At 41.2% G+C, this 16,025-nt stretch overlaps 3 protein-coding genes across 3 annotated transcripts; 1 reads left to right on the forward strand and 2 right to left on the reverse strand.

The window, feature by feature from the left end:
* Positions 1 to 2,062: 2,062 nt before the first annotated feature.
* nsdhl (NAD(P) dependent 3-beta-hydroxysteroid dehydrogenase NSDHL) lies at positions 2,063 to 7,941 on the reverse strand. The gene is made up of 7 exons (XM_008420000.3): positions 7,678 to 7,941; positions 7,430 to 7,591; positions 6,476 to 6,622; positions 6,261 to 6,389; positions 5,933 to 6,075; positions 4,276 to 4,378; positions 2,063 to 2,811 (listed from the first exon to the last, which is right to left on the reverse strand). The coding sequence occupies exons 1-7, from the start codon at positions 7,696 to 7,698 to the stop codon at positions 2,479 to 2,481; spliced, it is 1,038 nt and encodes a 345-aa protein (XP_008418222.2). The 5' UTR covers positions 7,699 to 7,941; the 3' UTR covers positions 2,063 to 2,478.
* Positions 7,942 to 10,293: 2,352 nt separating this feature from the next.
* Positions 10,294 to 13,349, reverse strand: LOC103471169 (uncharacterized). Its single transcript, XM_008420001.2, has 2 exons — positions 11,998 to 13,349; positions 10,294 to 11,894 (listed from the first exon to the last, which is right to left on the reverse strand). The coding sequence occupies exons 1-2, from the start codon at positions 12,841 to 12,843 to the stop codon at positions 11,088 to 11,090; spliced, it is 1,653 nt and encodes a 550-aa protein (XP_008418223.2). The 5' UTR covers positions 12,844 to 13,349; the 3' UTR covers positions 10,294 to 11,087.
* Positions 13,350 to 13,690: 341 nt separating this feature from the next.
* On the forward strand, positions 13,691 to 15,913 carry cetn2 (centrin, EF-hand protein, 2). Its single transcript, XM_017307280.2, has 5 exons — positions 13,691 to 13,926; positions 14,101 to 14,265; positions 14,344 to 14,472; positions 14,902 to 15,039; positions 15,115 to 15,913. Exons 1-5 carry the CDS (start codon positions 13,924 to 13,926, stop codon positions 15,202 to 15,204), a joined length of 525 nt encoding a protein of 174 aa, XP_017162769.1. The 5' UTR covers positions 13,691 to 13,923; the 3' UTR covers positions 15,205 to 15,913.
* The last annotated feature ends 112 nt before the right edge of the window (positions 15,914 to 16,025 follow it).

Here is a 16,025-nt window from a genome sequence, read left to right on the forward strand (position 1 = left end):
ACCTTTAAGTTAGATAGAACAATATTTGAATTAGATAACTCCACAAGAGGAATGCTTTATCAGCTTTTCTACAGATATGCCCATAGATTCTCAATGAAGTCTTGTTCTATGAGGTAATCCGTGAAAAAGACACCGGAGCTACTTTAGGGTTTACACAGAGGTGGATCAAAAGCTGCTGGTTCTAGCTTTATATCACATCAAAATGTCTGATAAACCAACTGGATTAATATGCGAGAAAAAAAATTTAAAGATGAAGTACAGGTGTTGGTTATACATACAAGCAACACAATCTGTAAAAGGTGATTAAAGAAAAGTTTTTGGTATTGCAGTAGGTGCATCATCTTTGGTTATATTTGCCTCACTTGAAATGCATGAATCTTAACTTTCCAAACAACATAAACTGCAACTGGGCAAGATGGACATCATCAAATCTCATATTTTGTGGAATCCAATGCAGAATTTTTATTGTAATGCTACTATAATAATAAAAGACTGAGGTCTAAAAAGCACAAATGCTGAATATAGTATTTCTCCGTTAATACACAAAAAGCATTTACTACACTTTAAAATAAACAAGGTGGTCCAACTCTGCTATTCAAAGATTACACAAAGTATGTTCAGTAATATTTTAAAGCATAAGGGCAGCACTTATGTAAATGTTGCCTTTGCTATACCTTGCAGAGAACAAGCAGCAACCCAAATTGTATCTATTTTTGCTAACACCATTGATTCGGGTTTATCGCTATAATTCCAGGAACACTTATCCGGAACGCACACCGGGAGCGCTGCCGTGCGTCACATGAATTAACGAGCGTCCACTGGGGACATGACAAGTCACTGGACACATTGTGCTGATGTGTGCAGAGGAAAAGACGGATAACTGGACTTCAGCTGTGGGTAGTTTTAGAAGAAGCCTCCACAGCTCTTTTTACAGGAATGTTTTAAGAAGAATCAGGTGACCATGGAACGCCAAAAGCTGCTGGTCTGAGTTAATGTTTTGAATTCCCCAGATATACTGTATGATTTACAGTGTTAAGCCTACCTACCAATAGCTGTGTGAAAACCAGTAATGCCTCTTTCCTACATGAGTCTGACTTCAAGGGATGAAGGGGTGGCATAAATCTGAGCAGTATTGAAAAATATACTAATAAATATTCTCACTGCCTAGATTTAGAAGGAGGATGCAAAAACAAACTTAAAGACGTATGAGAGTAGAAACATTTGCTGATATTCTGCAGCGAGCGGTCAATGTTTCCACACAATTTTCCATCCATCTATATTTATCTACTGGTCTGAGGTCAGGTCAGGAGGTAGTAGGTCCAGGACTGAAGCTGCTTTATTGAACTCAGCTGAGTCTTTTTAACGTGGAAGAGCAGATCAGTCTCTAAGGATGAAATCAGGGTAACACAGAAGGAACTATAAACTGAAATAAAGTTTCTAAGACATTATGGTTATTTATTCATCAATTTGAAAACTCTTTAATTAATTTGATCAATGCATAGAGAACTGATGCCTTACACATATGAGTTACTGTTAGTTTGATAGTGATATATTTAAATAGATATAATCTGGTAAAAAAAAATGCTAATTTAATTTTCCATCATATGCACAATACAAAATAATAAAGCATAGGATAAGAAAATAAGAAAAGCAAAAGTTAACCTCCCAGTTCTGAAGATTTATCCATTTTTAGTCAGCTTTTTATAAGATATAATGTCCTATTTATTTGGCTACATAATTTTGCAAACATTTAATAAAAAATAAAAAAAGTGTGGCAATGTGCAGCTTCAAAGTGAAATCCAACAGGACACTGGATGAAATTTACCTTGAAGGTAACGTTTATCAAAACATGAGAGAATGGGTTACCAAGCACTGCAAAATCTGCTCGATGTCCCTCTAATGAAGAATTTAATTTGAGGAATGTGAATACATCCATCTTGCATCTGTAAGAAAATATGCCTTCAAGTAATTACACAGGCAGAGTGTGAGACATTCAATTTCTTTCTAGTAAAATTCAAGTAATTGGGCAGTACCCCCCAAAAACATAGATGACAAGGGACAATATAGCAAATGTCCTTTATTTTTTTCAGAAATAGTGAAAATATAGCATGTCGAGTTTGGCTTACAAACCAAAAATCACTTTTAAGTCACAAACGGCATTTAGTCATGCAAATGCACAATCATTCAGCTCTTTTAGTCCATTTTGATTAACACAATGAGTCTAATAATTCTCACATCAACATGCACAGTATGATAAATAATTAATCAAAGGAAGAATTACGGCGTGAGTTTAGCTTTTTCTGATTGAAAAGTGATAGCAGAATGCAACAACTGTAAGAGTACAGGACCTATTTGCTGCCATCTGCTGGTGAAAACAGGGCAGAGCAAGAAAAGGTTTCAAAATCCTCCAGAGACGATCAGTGATTTGAATAGTTCTTTCAGTGCGTCGTGCTGGTTTCAGCGTCTTCAATCAAACCATCAAGCTCCACGTCTAAGATGAGGGTAGCTCGCCACCGTGCGCGCAATCCCCTCCTTCAGACTGACCACCGGCTTGTAGCCCAGGTGTTCTTTGGCGCGCTCACAGCTGTAGTAGTGATAGGTCCCGGCCAAAGCCACTCTCATGGGTGTAAAGGTGGGTTTGAAAGACGTAAAGGGACACAAGATCCAGGTGAGCAGCCAGAGAAGCAGGGCAAGTCCGTACACGAGTGTGTATGGGAGGTGGAAGCGTGGGACCGGGTATCCCAAGCCCACCAAAACCTCAGACATGAAGTCCCAGAAGCGGATTGGCTCATCATTGGTGATGTGATACGGCTGCAGGAGAGGGAGGAGGGTACAGAGGTAAAGAAAGATCAGTGAAGAGCCAATAAAAACAATGAAACTAAAGAGGGAAGTTGAAGGACATGAGATGTTATTTATATACACTGCTCAAAAGATTAAAGGGAACACTCAAATAATACATCCTAGATCTGAATGAATGAAATATTCTCATTGAATACTTTGTTCTGCACAAAGTTGAATGTGCCGACATCAAAATCCCACAAAAATCATCAATGGAAATCAAATTTATTAACCAATGGAGGCCTGGATTTGGAGTCACACACAAAATTAAAGTGAAAAAACACACTACAGGCTGATCCAACTTTAATGTAAAGTCCTTAAAACAAGTCCAAATGAGGCTCAGTATTGTGTGTGGCCTCCACGTGCCTGTATGACCTCCCTACAATGCCTGGGCATGCTCCTGATGAGGTGGCGGATGGTCTCCTGAGGGATCTCCTCCCAGACCTGGACTAAAGCATCCGCCAACTCCTGGACAGTCTGTGGTGCAACGTGACGTTGGTGGATGGAGCGAGACATGATGTCCCAGATGTGCTCAATCGGATTCAGGTCTGGGGAACAGGCAGGCCAGTCCATAGCTTCAATGCCTTCATCTTGCAGGAACTGTTGACACACTCCAGCCACATGAGGTCTAGCATTGACCTGCATTAGGAGGAACCCAGGGCCAACCGCACCAGCATATGGTCTCACAAGGGGTCTGAGGATCTCATCTCTGTACCTAATGGCAGTCAGGCTACCTCTGGTGAGCACATGGACAGCTGTGCGGCCCTCCAAAGAAATGCCACCCCACACCATTACTGACCCACTGCCGGTTTCTAACCGTTTGTGCAGACACATGCACATTTGTGGCCTGCTGGAGGTCATTTTGCAGGGCTCTGGCAGTGCTCCTCCTGTTCCTTCTTGCACAAAGGCGGAGGTAGCGGTCCTGCTGCTGGGTTGTTGCCCTCCTACGGCCTCCTCCACGTCTCCTGGTGTACTGGCCTGTCTCCTGGTAGCGCCTCCAGCCTCTGGACACTACGCCGACAGACACAGCAAACCTTGCCACAGCTCGCATTGATGTGCCATCCTGGATGAGCTGCACTACCTGAGCCACTTGTGTGGGTTGTAGAGTCCGTCTCATGCTACCACGAGTGTGAAAGCACCACCAACATTCAAAACATCAGCCAGACAGCATAGGTACTGAGAAGTGGTCTGTGGTCCCCACCTGCAGAACCACTCCTTTATCGAGTGTGTCTTGCTAATTGCCAATAATTTCCATCTGTTGTCTATTCCATTTGCACAACAGCAGGGGAAATTGATTGTCAATCAGTGTTGCTTCCTAAGTGGACAGTTTGATTTCACAGAAGTTTGATTTACTTGGAGTTATATTGTGTTGTTTAAGTGTTCCCTTTATTTTTTTGAGCAGTGTGTATATATATATATTATTTAAGTCTCACTCACTTTTCCACAGATAAGCGAATCTGCTCTCAGGTACTCAGCAGCAAGGATGTGACCATGAACAACATTCTCCACATAGGTGAAATCGACAAGATTGGTTCCATCACTGATTGAGAAAAAAAACAAACATTAAAATGGTCAATAAACACACAAAGAAAGAGCAGAGGTTAAAGTTCAAAGTCCCTCAGCACACTACACTATGTTAGCAAGCAGCAGGGGGCGCTGAGAGGGTGGGTCATCACTTGTTTGTTTATAAACCTTATTAAAATTCCTATTAGACCACAAATCAGTATAAATGCCTTAAAGCAAAGTTATGGCTATAAAGTTTGTCAAACAAAATTTATAAACACATTTATGTGAAATCAATTTTACTAAAATATAAGGGCTAAAGATGTACTTATCTGAGATTTCTATCCAGTTTCTGATCTCTGGTTTTTGCAAAGCTTTGAGCAGCTGCTGATTCTTATTGGACTATAAGAATTAAAATTACCCGTTTAAAATATTTCTGACCTTTTTGACTGCAAATGATCCTTATAACCTTGTACTTAGATCTCTTACACTGTGTGCCAGAAATTATTCACCGTAAAATAGGGTTTCATTAACATTTTAAAGCAGGGACATAAACATTTGCAGGTGACATTTCAGACAGGCTTGTGCATTTTATAGGAGTCATTAGAATAATGACCACAGTTATTGTTGCTCATAAAAGTCTCTGTTTTCTCAGGAGGATGTAGATACTTACCTTAATTTTGAGATTTTCAAGAAATAATGCAGACATGTTTAAATCCAGCTTGGTCCATGACAGACAGAGGTCAAGAGTTCAAAAGAATAAGATCGACTTTTCTGTACTCTGCTCATCCCTCCAGATATCGACTGAAGTAAGCCCCACATCAGTCCACTTTTTTCTCAGTTTGACCTAAATATAGGTCAGACTGACCTACACACTGCAAGTGTAAACCAGCAGTCATGTGGAGATTTTTAACCAACAACGACCAATAGAAATCTCGCGCTCTGTAGCAGCAGCTGTAATGAACAGCTAATGTGCCTCTGCAGAAAATTCGGTCTTCTCCTAACAATCATCTATAGTTTCTGTACTTCCTCTAACCTCATGTTTAAACCTCTCAAATTAGGAAAATATCCCCTCAGCAACAGCAGAGCATCTGCTCCTGAGAGTGTTGTTGCCAGCAGTGATGCAGTAAGAGAGAAAGACTGAATGAATCTGTTTTGGATTAATTGGAGACCAGTGAGGGCCCATAAATTTCAGTCATCAGTCAATTTCTCAGTGCGTCTCTAGCACAAATTGAACTAAATTCTAAAAGAGGGGACTTAATAAACTTTTTTAAAAAAAACACACATAATTATATTCAACAAATTAGAACATGCGTTCTGGTGAGGCTCATATGTAAAATACAAAGTACATTTTAAAAACAAACTTTAAAGTAGTTATTAAACTTTTTTTTTAAAACCAAGCCCAGATATTTCAATTAAAAATAGTGCTTTTGTAATTGGCCTGATGTCATATTTGTATCTTAAACATTTTAATTAATTAAACAAGGTTCTATATAGCTTGATTATTTGTAAACATACTCATGCATGGTTTTTGAGTTAAAAGAAGTGGCTTGAGTAGTTAATGCCTTCAAGGAACGAAACGATGGCTCACCCGATGATGAACTTCATCTTCCCCCGGCGAGCTGCGTCCACCAGGGTGGGAACCAGCTGCGGATCCCGAGGGCCAAAGATGCCGTGAGGCCGAATAGCAACCGTGAGGAAACCCTTTGGCTTGTTGCACGCCTCCAGAACCAACTAAAACACAGCAAATAGGTCAAATTTGGAGGTTCGGCAAAGACGATTGCACTGCAATATTACCAGGGTAAGTCTGTAAATAGAGTTATTATGTATTCCTTAAGTGTTTTGTTTGCAATTTTGTTTTGATTTCTAAAGGGACGAGATGTTTGCTTAGATAAGAAGTGCTTTTCAATGCCTCTTACCTTCTCCTGTTCAATCTTGGTCTGAGTGTAGAAGTCGATGGGCTTCTTCGCATACGGCAGGTCCTCTTTTCCATTCTTGACGTCTGTGCCCTCAAACACCACACTGGCGCTGCTCGTCAAGACCAGTTTCTGTCAACATGGCCACTTCAGCATTTAATCTCAGTTCTTAAAAGAAAATGTTTCCAAAGCCAACAAGAAAGAATAACCAGCAGCACCTGTACTCCGGCGTCAAGGCAGGCCTGAATAACCGTCTGAGTGCCCCGAATGTTGACCCTCTCAAACAGCAGCCGGTCGTCACTGGAAGGAGCCGGGGAGGCACAGTGGAAAACCAGAGACACGTCCTTCAGAGCAGAAAGCAGAGCCTGGAGACGAGAAAAGCACAGGCACAGCTGCTGACTGCTATCTTTTTAAAAGTCCCTTTATCAATTTTATCTGCATCTGTGCTGGAGATGTGGAGTAGGGGACAAGAAAAACAAAGAGTAATGCTAAGCAGTGGACGATTTGTGGAGCAGTTTAAAGTGGGTTTGGATTAGCAAATATTTTTCAAAGATTTGAACATCTCCTGGTTGAATCCTTCAATCTACACTGGGAAGTGTAGTGGCACAACTGCAAACCTGTCCGGAAATGGTCGACAAAAAGCTATCAGGCTGGACAAGTGGATCGTTATCAGACAAGCATGAACCTGCTGGTAGGGGGGCTGCAGAAATACACAGCCCACGGGGAAGAACCTGCCACACTTTTAAGATTTTTATCAGTGCACATTTTGAAAAACATGTTTTATTTTGCTCACATTTGACAACATGCTATACTTTCACTCCAAAAACATAAAATACATTGTGACGTGAGAAAATGTAGAAAAGGGTCCTGGTTCTCAATGCACACTGTCCTGCATGGTTTAGGCATTTCCTTGCTTCGGTCCAGCTGATTTCAATCAATAACTGATTAACTGGCGTTTGCTGAACTGCAATCAGTTGAATTAGGCATATTAAAGCAGGGAAACCTCTGAAACGTGTAGGACAGTGTGCCTTGAGGACCAGGGTTGGGAAACGACAAGATCAAGACATTGCCAACTGCTTCCCTAGACCAATCTCAAACTGTTAAATAACTTTCTGCTTCCATTTGTGAATCCCATCGGAGGAAGGAGCAAATAGTGACAGAGGAAGACTGACCCGTTTATCGCAGAGGTCTCCCTGGTGAAAGGTGACGCCTGGAAGCTCGTAGCTCTGCCGGATGTCAAACACAGACACCGAATAGCCCCTGTCCAGGAGCTTCTCCACCAGGTGTCTACCAAGAAAACCAGACCCCCCGATCACTGCACACCGCTTACTGACCTACGGCAAGACAATCACAGCGATTATTGACCAAACACAGCTGCCACCACGAATAAAAACTTTCAAACAGATTATCTGCAACTCACCGGTCGAACACGTGTGGCCATAGTGAGGTAAAACTGGCACACAGGTGGAGGGGGAAAAAAAATGACTTTTTTTTTCTTTTCTTTTTTTTACTGCAGTGAGGAGAAGTTAGCTTCAGGAAGGCTGCGTCTCCTTTATTGTCTAAACAGCGGTACAGACACGTAGACCATTGAACACGGTGTGCAACTTCTACAACTGTTCCACAAAACTCAACATTGAACTAATATGAACAGTTTCAATCAGCTGAGGTAGCCTCTGTGTGATTGGTCAAGACATCGTCAAACGCAAAGGTGACGTTCACAAGCAGCCAATAAGGTTTGCGATACGTCAAAGAACGCCACAATTTTAGCCAATGGAGAACCGTGACAAGCTTAGTTCCACCTCCTATTTCGGAAGCCACCCCTCAGTGTTTACGACGTGACGTTTCACCGCAAAACCTAGAGTTCATTCAGGTTTGTTGGTATTCCATTAAAAGAAGAGGGCATATAATTTATACAATAAGGGCTTGTTAAGTCTTGTTTTTGTGCGTTTTTACAGATTTCTGTCTGTTTTATCATTTCATTGTTAACTTTGACAAAAAAATGTTTCATCTAAATTCTATATAGATTTACCTATTTCACTTTTTCATGAAATGATAAATAAAATAACACTTTAGAGTATCAAAGTAGTGGTCATTTTTTATTGACTAATGATATCTGAAATATGTGTCAGAGAGTCCGTATTTAAGGCAGATATCTTAAATTGAAGCCTCCATAAAGGTAAATCTGACGGCATTTATACTAATCAAATGAACAATATGTCTAGTCATAAATCAATTTAAGATATCTGGAATCACGTGAGGAAGGTGACAATCCAGATAAAAAAAACTGTTTGCTGATTAAATTAATCTGCAAACATCTTCTCAGGAATTCATCAGCACAGCTTATAGAATACGTGAAGAGAGAATTGTGATCCTGCAAATACAGAGAGGAGCTTCTACTGAGCTGCTGGAGATAAATCAGCCTGTCACTTCTTCAGGCCGCAGGATGTGAAAGAATGAGGAAACAGATGCATCTTTCCTGCATGCAGAGCATTGATAATAAACTTTAACAATAAATAGATCTTATTGTTCAGAGTCTGGTGCAAGTTCGGGCTGGTTTCAGTGACCTAAGCTTTAATAATAAATGTTTATAAATTATTGTAAGCATTTATTATTATGCTTATAAGAATAAGCATATTAACACTATTATCCGTATATTATTATAATTATATAATATTATTATTATTATTATTATAGACGCGTAAAAAGAGACGCATTGCCCTCACAGCTGACGTCACAAGAGAAAATTATTGAGAGGTTGGGGGGCATGGCGCAGTTCCTGCCTCACAGAGCAGATCTACCACCCCCACCCCACCTTTACTCTCCCAATCAGCTCCTTCAGACTAGCCAGCAGCAATTAGCAAACACCTGGTGGAACTGTGCTTCTGCTGAGCTCATTGTGCAGACTACGTCTCATTGCAATGCTGGTAAAGACATTGTTAAAAGGTTCATACAAGGAGCATTAATTTTATGAATAAAACTCATAAAATTTGTTTTATTATTTACTCATTCAATAAAAAGAATAAAACTTTATTTTATTGAATGAAGTTTTACTGAATGAAGAAGAATCACAGACACCAAAGGACAGTTTGAAAGGTTTATTAATAGATCTGCACAGCTTGATGTGTAGCATGCTGGGGGATACAGGAATGAAGAAAAGGGACTCAGATTTCCTTCCAGGCTTTATGCACTTAGTCAATCACCAGATGTGACGGGTCTCCTTGGTTTACAGCAAGAATCGAGGTCTGCATTACCGGGGAGACTAGGCTGGAGTTGTGGATCAGTAAAGAGTTAGAGGGTAGCCAGGCAGGCGAGATGAAAAGGAGAGCTTGTAAGATCAGGGCAGCCAGAGAAGTGGTCAGGAGATTCTGTAGATTTATCCAAACAGACGCCAGGAACAGAGAAGCAGTTCACTGGAGTCCAAGAACTGAGCATCAACATGAAAACTGATTTCTGTTGAGCAGAGACTTGAGACAGCAAAGCAGCAAAGCAGCAAAGACAGCAACGCTTAGCTTAAGAAATCCATAAACGTTAGACGCAGAGAAGAGAAGCTGTGTACCTCTGATGTGAGCAAAACAATCTGGTATTTGCCTCAGGGAGCCTGCTCCTCCTGATGATGTTAATGAACTTCAGCTGTGAGAAAACACCTGCTAGTGTCTGTGGAATGAGGCAGGAGAGGCACACAAGAGACATCATGTGCACAACTCTGTGGATGTGACATTTGGTACCAAGAGGGTCACATGGGACTGAAGACTATATCCAGTGGTCACGGTCACTGGGTCAGAGGTGATGCCACCCTCCACAGGTCACCAGTACATCACACAGGTCATCAGATTTTTTTAGTATCCAACCAATAGAAATGGTCGAACTGATATTCAATAGAAAAAAAAAAGAGTTGGGAGCAAAGCCAAAACAAAGAAAACAGGACTAACTTTCAACTCAACCACAGAAAAGGATGTATAATTTTTAAGAACTTCAGACAGACTTGAACAGAGTCTGTTCAAGTCTGTCTGAAGTTCTTAAAAATTTCTACTAATGGAAATAATAGTAGAAATAATAATGAAAAAAAAAGAAAAGAAGCACAGCTTGGTATGCTGTATGTTGAGGATGCAGGAAGGAGGCGACGGGACTTTGGTTTTCCTTCCAATCTATAGGCACTCGGCAGCCAATCATAAGTTATTTTTTCATCAACGTTTCCCTTAATGATCTCAGAAAGATGAGTAACCATCCATCCAATCCTCCATTTCTGCACCTGTTTAGTTTTTAGTTAACATTACACAATCAGCAGGTTGTGTAATTATCACCTGGAGGTACCTCAGCAGGTGGGGTTCTTCTTCCCCACCTGAAAGAGGTGGGGTACCCCATGGTGAGGTCGCCAGTCTATCACCTATCTTGGATCTCAGGACAGAAAACAGTGCAGGCTGCAACTTTTTTGTGTGGGGCAGAAAATCCCCATATTTTCCCAAACCAATTAAAGTGCCTCTCATAACTTTTTAAAGTGCTTGTGTGGAAAGCCTTGCCTACAAAGGCCAAGAAACTTCAATATGTTATGTTCATTAACTGTTTCAGGACCGAACCTAACATATAAGTTTCAATATATATGCATCTCATAAAATTTTTTTATTAGTCTTTTGGAAAACTTTACCTACTAACACCAATAAACCTTTAAATGTGTTTTATTTCTTTGCTAATTTTATTATCTATCCCCCTCATAAAATTTTTTTGAAGGGTTTGTAGAAAACCATGTCTACAAATAAGAAACCTTACTTCTTATTCTTCAATAAGAAATAAGGTTTTTTATAGTAAACAGGTTCTCGAATAAACAGGTTCTGTTTATTGGAGGCTGAAAAGAGCCTTTTCTACGGAGGCCCAGAAACGTTGGATGACGCCTGGCTTCTTGGCTGGTTTCAATATTTTTTCTTTGAAAATGGAAACGAATGCCTCGTCTATGACTGAGTCATTTAAAACCAACAGTGGAAGAATGTCGTTTTTTTCACAGCACAACTTTTTAGAGACTCCTCTCAATATGTCATCGCCGAGTTTGTTCAGGCTACGTTGGATATTATTCAACTCTTGTCCCATGAGCTCGGCATAGATTTTCTCAGACAGCCTATTGGTGATGGCTTGGAAGACTTTGTAGTTGCAGTCTATCTGTGATTGTGTTACGGCCTGCATAACAACTGCATTAGCAAGCAGCAAGATGGATGACAGCTGCTTCTCCTTGCCTGAGCCCAGTGACAGCGGCTCAACAACCTCTGTGGTCATCTCTGGTTGCTGCTCCTCATTAACCAATCGTAGCCCTTTTGAGAGGTTTGATTTGTCTGGGATGAAGTCGTCCACTGAAGGAACTGGTATTTCTTCATCTTTCTGTGATGGTGCAACTCTCTTGTATCGCCCTTCACTATATTTTTTACAGAACTTCTTAACTGCGACTCCGACGTGTTTGTTCTTCTGTTGTTCAAAGGGTAGTGGAGAGACGTGATATCTAGATCCACAGTTTTCCATTGGTTGAAGTGCATCCAATGAAACACCAGGGATCTCTAAACTCTGTTGTTCAGAGATGGTCGTTTTCGCTTCTCTGACCTGTGACAGCTCCTCAGAGATGAAGTCATCCACAATTTTCAGATCTGACTCCTTTTCCTAAGAGATACGATTATTTGCTTTAGTCAGTTCTGAAATCTCCTAATTCATAAATCTATCCATCATCTCAAAATTTGAATTCGTTTCAGACGAAATCATTTACCTTAGTGATCTTTGAAAGATCCTCCAGGATGAATTCATCCACAATCTTCAGGTCTGAGTCCTGATTTTCAGGAACAAGATTTCTCTCTTCTATCATCTTTGTTGCCTCCTCAGTGTCTGGTGTCTCTGCGATGACCGGTAACAGGTTCACTTTGAAGTGCGTGTAATTCCCATCGTGGACGGTATGAAGCACCCTGTCTCTTTGGGCCCCTCTGTTCTGTGGATTTTTGGTGGTGTTTTTCTCCACAGCTTGGAAATGATCAGCATCAGAGATAACAGCTACTCTCTGTTGCTTGTTGTAATTATGCTGGGCTTCAGCAGCTTTTCGTTTTCTCTGCCGATGTTCTTTACAGCTCCACACTAGCAATTCCTCTATTAGTTTGAGTGCGTGCGGCAGGATTCGGTCCACTCCGTCTGTCTCGGAGACTTGGAGGACAAAGGAAGCTGCTTGATCTTGCATGTAACAGATCTTAGATCTCACCTTTTCTTTGACATATTTAATGAACGAGTCATTGAAACGGTCGAAGGTCTTGGGATGAACTTTCTCCCTAATCTGAAGGATGTCTGTAAATGTCGTTAGCAGGACATCGCCAACGACGGTGTCCACATCCTGAGATATAATTCGTCCATTTCGGATGCTGTGGAGAATGAAGGTGGTACATTCCTCCGCCAGGTTTAACAGCAGCTCCTTTAAACCGGATTTGGTTTCGCTATCAGGTTTACCTAAAGCCAAATCCAGCGTCTGATCCAAGGAAATGGACCACAAAAAATCCTCGATCATAGGCACGATCATGTCCACGGCAATAACCGGGACTGGTCGATCATCTGTGTTGATGGAACGGTTCATGACTTCCTGGGTTTGCAGGGGTTCGTGAAGCACACTAGGATTGTTGAAAAATCACAAAGTATCTAGTTTAAATCGCAAACTACCTTGCTTTCACAGAGAAATACAACTGTCTCTCGCGAGGAAAGTGCCAGAAGGAATCGATTTATGTGTGACAGACCTATTGGGTCAGAAACCAATGTGATGTCATAACCGAACAGATATGGATTCCATCCATATCTGTGTGTCAGCTCAGCAAAGGTGTAACGTCTGTTTTCAAGGAGCAAATGTTAAAGGGTTTCCATGTTTTATAATATAAGTATAAATAATATAAAAATAAACATAATATATTTATTTATAAATATGGCCAACATAACTCATATTTATTACAGAACATATATATCACATGGATATAAAAGTTTTCTATTTGTTTTCGATATGGCGAATTTTCAAGTAAATAAAGATATATATATTTAACTCAAAAATAGTGACATAGTAGCTCTTGAGAGTTTCAGCCCCCAATGTTTTCAGCTTCCGCTCAGACTCCACTACAGCATCACACACGGAGATCTGGGTGCAGCTTTAAAAAACTGCCACTGGGGGTAAGCAATGAGGCAATTTCAAAACTGCGCCATTTAAAATGAGATAAACGGGTGTTCATATATGATGCAAAGATTATTATACTGTTAGGTCACCACATATCGAGCTGATGATTTTTTTTTTTTATTATTTTGTATGCTTTACAATCATTTTGTCATCCTATGTACCCTGTGATTTTCAACAACCAATCAGCTCTTTTCCCGACCGGTGCGTTAGATTCCTTGCACCGTGTGCTCCGTTCAGCATCCTCGCCGTGGTTCTCAGTCTGCGGCCACAGACCTGTGCGCGCGTCGGCTGGCAAACAATGGGTTAAAATTGTCCAGTTCGTGACAGCTGCTGGAGCGCAGGTTATTAGCTAGAAACGCGATTCCCCTCCACGTTATGGCTGATATTTGTGTAAAATAAAACCGGAGGTGTCAGGCTAAGCTTTATGACAGAGGCCTTACAGGCGGAGAAGAAAAACACTCATTTCCTTTAGTAAACTGCTGGTCAAAATACACATAAATGGTAAGTGACATCAGGGTTTTATTGGAGGGGCAGGCTTCATGCGTTTGTCTTTAAACTACAATTTCTGAATATGAGCTGTTGGGTTGGTTTTGTGAAAAACACGTACAAAAAAAGAAAAAAAAAAGAAAAGAAAAGCTTTTTCCGTTTTATTTTCCTGTTGTGAAATCCAAACAGGCAACCAGTGCCAAGAGGCCATCCCTACAGGGTCCAGTGCCCCCTCCTCGCAAGAAGACAACTCCCAAGCCAGAGCTGACTGAGGAGCAGAAGCAGGAGATCAGGGAGGCCTTTGAGCTGTTTGACACCGATGGCTCTGGATACATCGATGTGAAGGAGCTCAAGGTAAAAGGTCTTTCTGAGCATAAACACAAGAGTAAAAATGCTTTTTACTCCAGTGCGTCGTTTCTGATTCTGACCCAGGTCGCAATGAGAGCTCTGGGGTTCGAACCAAAGAAGGAGGAGATCAAGAAGATGATTGCAGAAGTGGATAAGGATGGGACGGGGAAGATCTCCTTCGCCGACTTTCTGGCAATCATGACACAGAAAATGGTAGGCAAGCACATAGTGTGGTTTACAGTGCCTAGCAGCTGTATTTATACATCTGCTTCACAATTATTGTTATATTATAATCACTCTTTGTCTTTAACAGCTTTGGTCGTTTTTACAAGCTCAGTCAGATCGGGCAGCTTCAGCACACTTCCTATTCTCTCTTGGATTTAGGCTTGGACTTTGACTGGTCCATTCTAACACTGAATACACTGATCTAAACCAGTGAAGCTTTGTAGTCATAATGTGACAAAATGTGGGGTAAACTAAGCTATGTGAATAGTTTTGCAAGGTAATCCACACAGAGTACTCTTTGGACAATAAGTGGGGAAACCACAACAGAGTACTTCTGTTTGGAGACCTCGATCCTTCCAGTTCGGTGTACTTTTCCAGTAGATAATTCCTAATAACATTCCTCTCTTTAATTTTCAGGCTGAGAAAGACTCCAAAGAGGAGATCCTCAAAGCGTTCCGGCTGTTTGACGACGACGAAACAGGCAAGATCTCTTTTAAGAACCTGAAGAGAGTGGCCAAAGAGCTCGGAGAAAACCTGACAGACGAGGAGCTGCAGGTGAGCCACATCGCACGACAAAACACCCACGATGAAACATCGTTTTATTTACCTCTGCATATCCTGTTTGCGCAGGAAATGATAGATGAAGCGGACAGGGACGGGGACGGAGAAGTGAACGAGCAGGAGTTCTTGCGCATCATGAAGAAAACCTGCCTGTACTGAAGGCCGAGGGGCTGGCGATGCAGAGTCACGCCTGGACAGCGCTTTGTGTGTAATGCTGCTCATACAGTCATGTAGAAAACTTTTAACTGTTGTGTTGTGCCATAATTGTCACCTAAAACGTATCAAACTGCACGGTGATATATTACAGTGGAGTAAACGTAGGACTGGAAGACGACGGGTCGGGTGAAAAGCCAAATTACCAATCGTATTTGATTTTAAAGTCATATAATTAAACATGCTGCAGATTTTGAAAAGGAACATAGAATCACATCGATGCCAAATTCAGTTTGAAACTTCTTAGTGCCTGCTAAAAACGGTGACAAGTACATTCCAGTGCTTTATTTGCCAGACTTTGTGGATCAAGTTCTGCTGGGCTCTTCGTTTTTGCCCTTTTTATGCCAATTTTAGTGAAATGCGGAGAACTTGACTTGGACAAACGGGGAGTGCCGTCTCATCCCTGCACTCCCTGTGGATTTGTGCCTGCGCCTGATAAAGGCGCCACCACCGCAATCAGGGAAGATGCTCCACAGATCCACACACACACACCTTCCTCACTCGTCCTACCAATCCCCAGAGCGCTGAATATTGTACGTTTCCTATACATTTGGTTTTGCTCCTTCGAATTGAGTGCTTTGCATATTGTGAATTGAAGCGTGAATACGTAGCAGAGTAGTATTTAAAACATTTTAAATAAATATGGTGAAGCAGTCTTGTTTTTTTATATGCATTTCATTATTGCAAGCTGCATTTATCCACATTTGATCAGCTCTGTTAGGTTACATTAAATGACAGTCAAGAGCAGCAGGGCTGCCTGTGAGCAG

The sequence above is a fragment of the Poecilia reticulata genome, chromosome 10 (assembly GCF_904066995.2).
Source record: "Poecilia reticulata chromosome 10, P_reticulata-male-v2, whole genome shotgun sequence".
Lineage (NCBI taxonomy): Eukaryota > Metazoa > Chordata > Actinopteri > Cyprinodontiformes > Poeciliidae > Poecilia > Poecilia reticulata.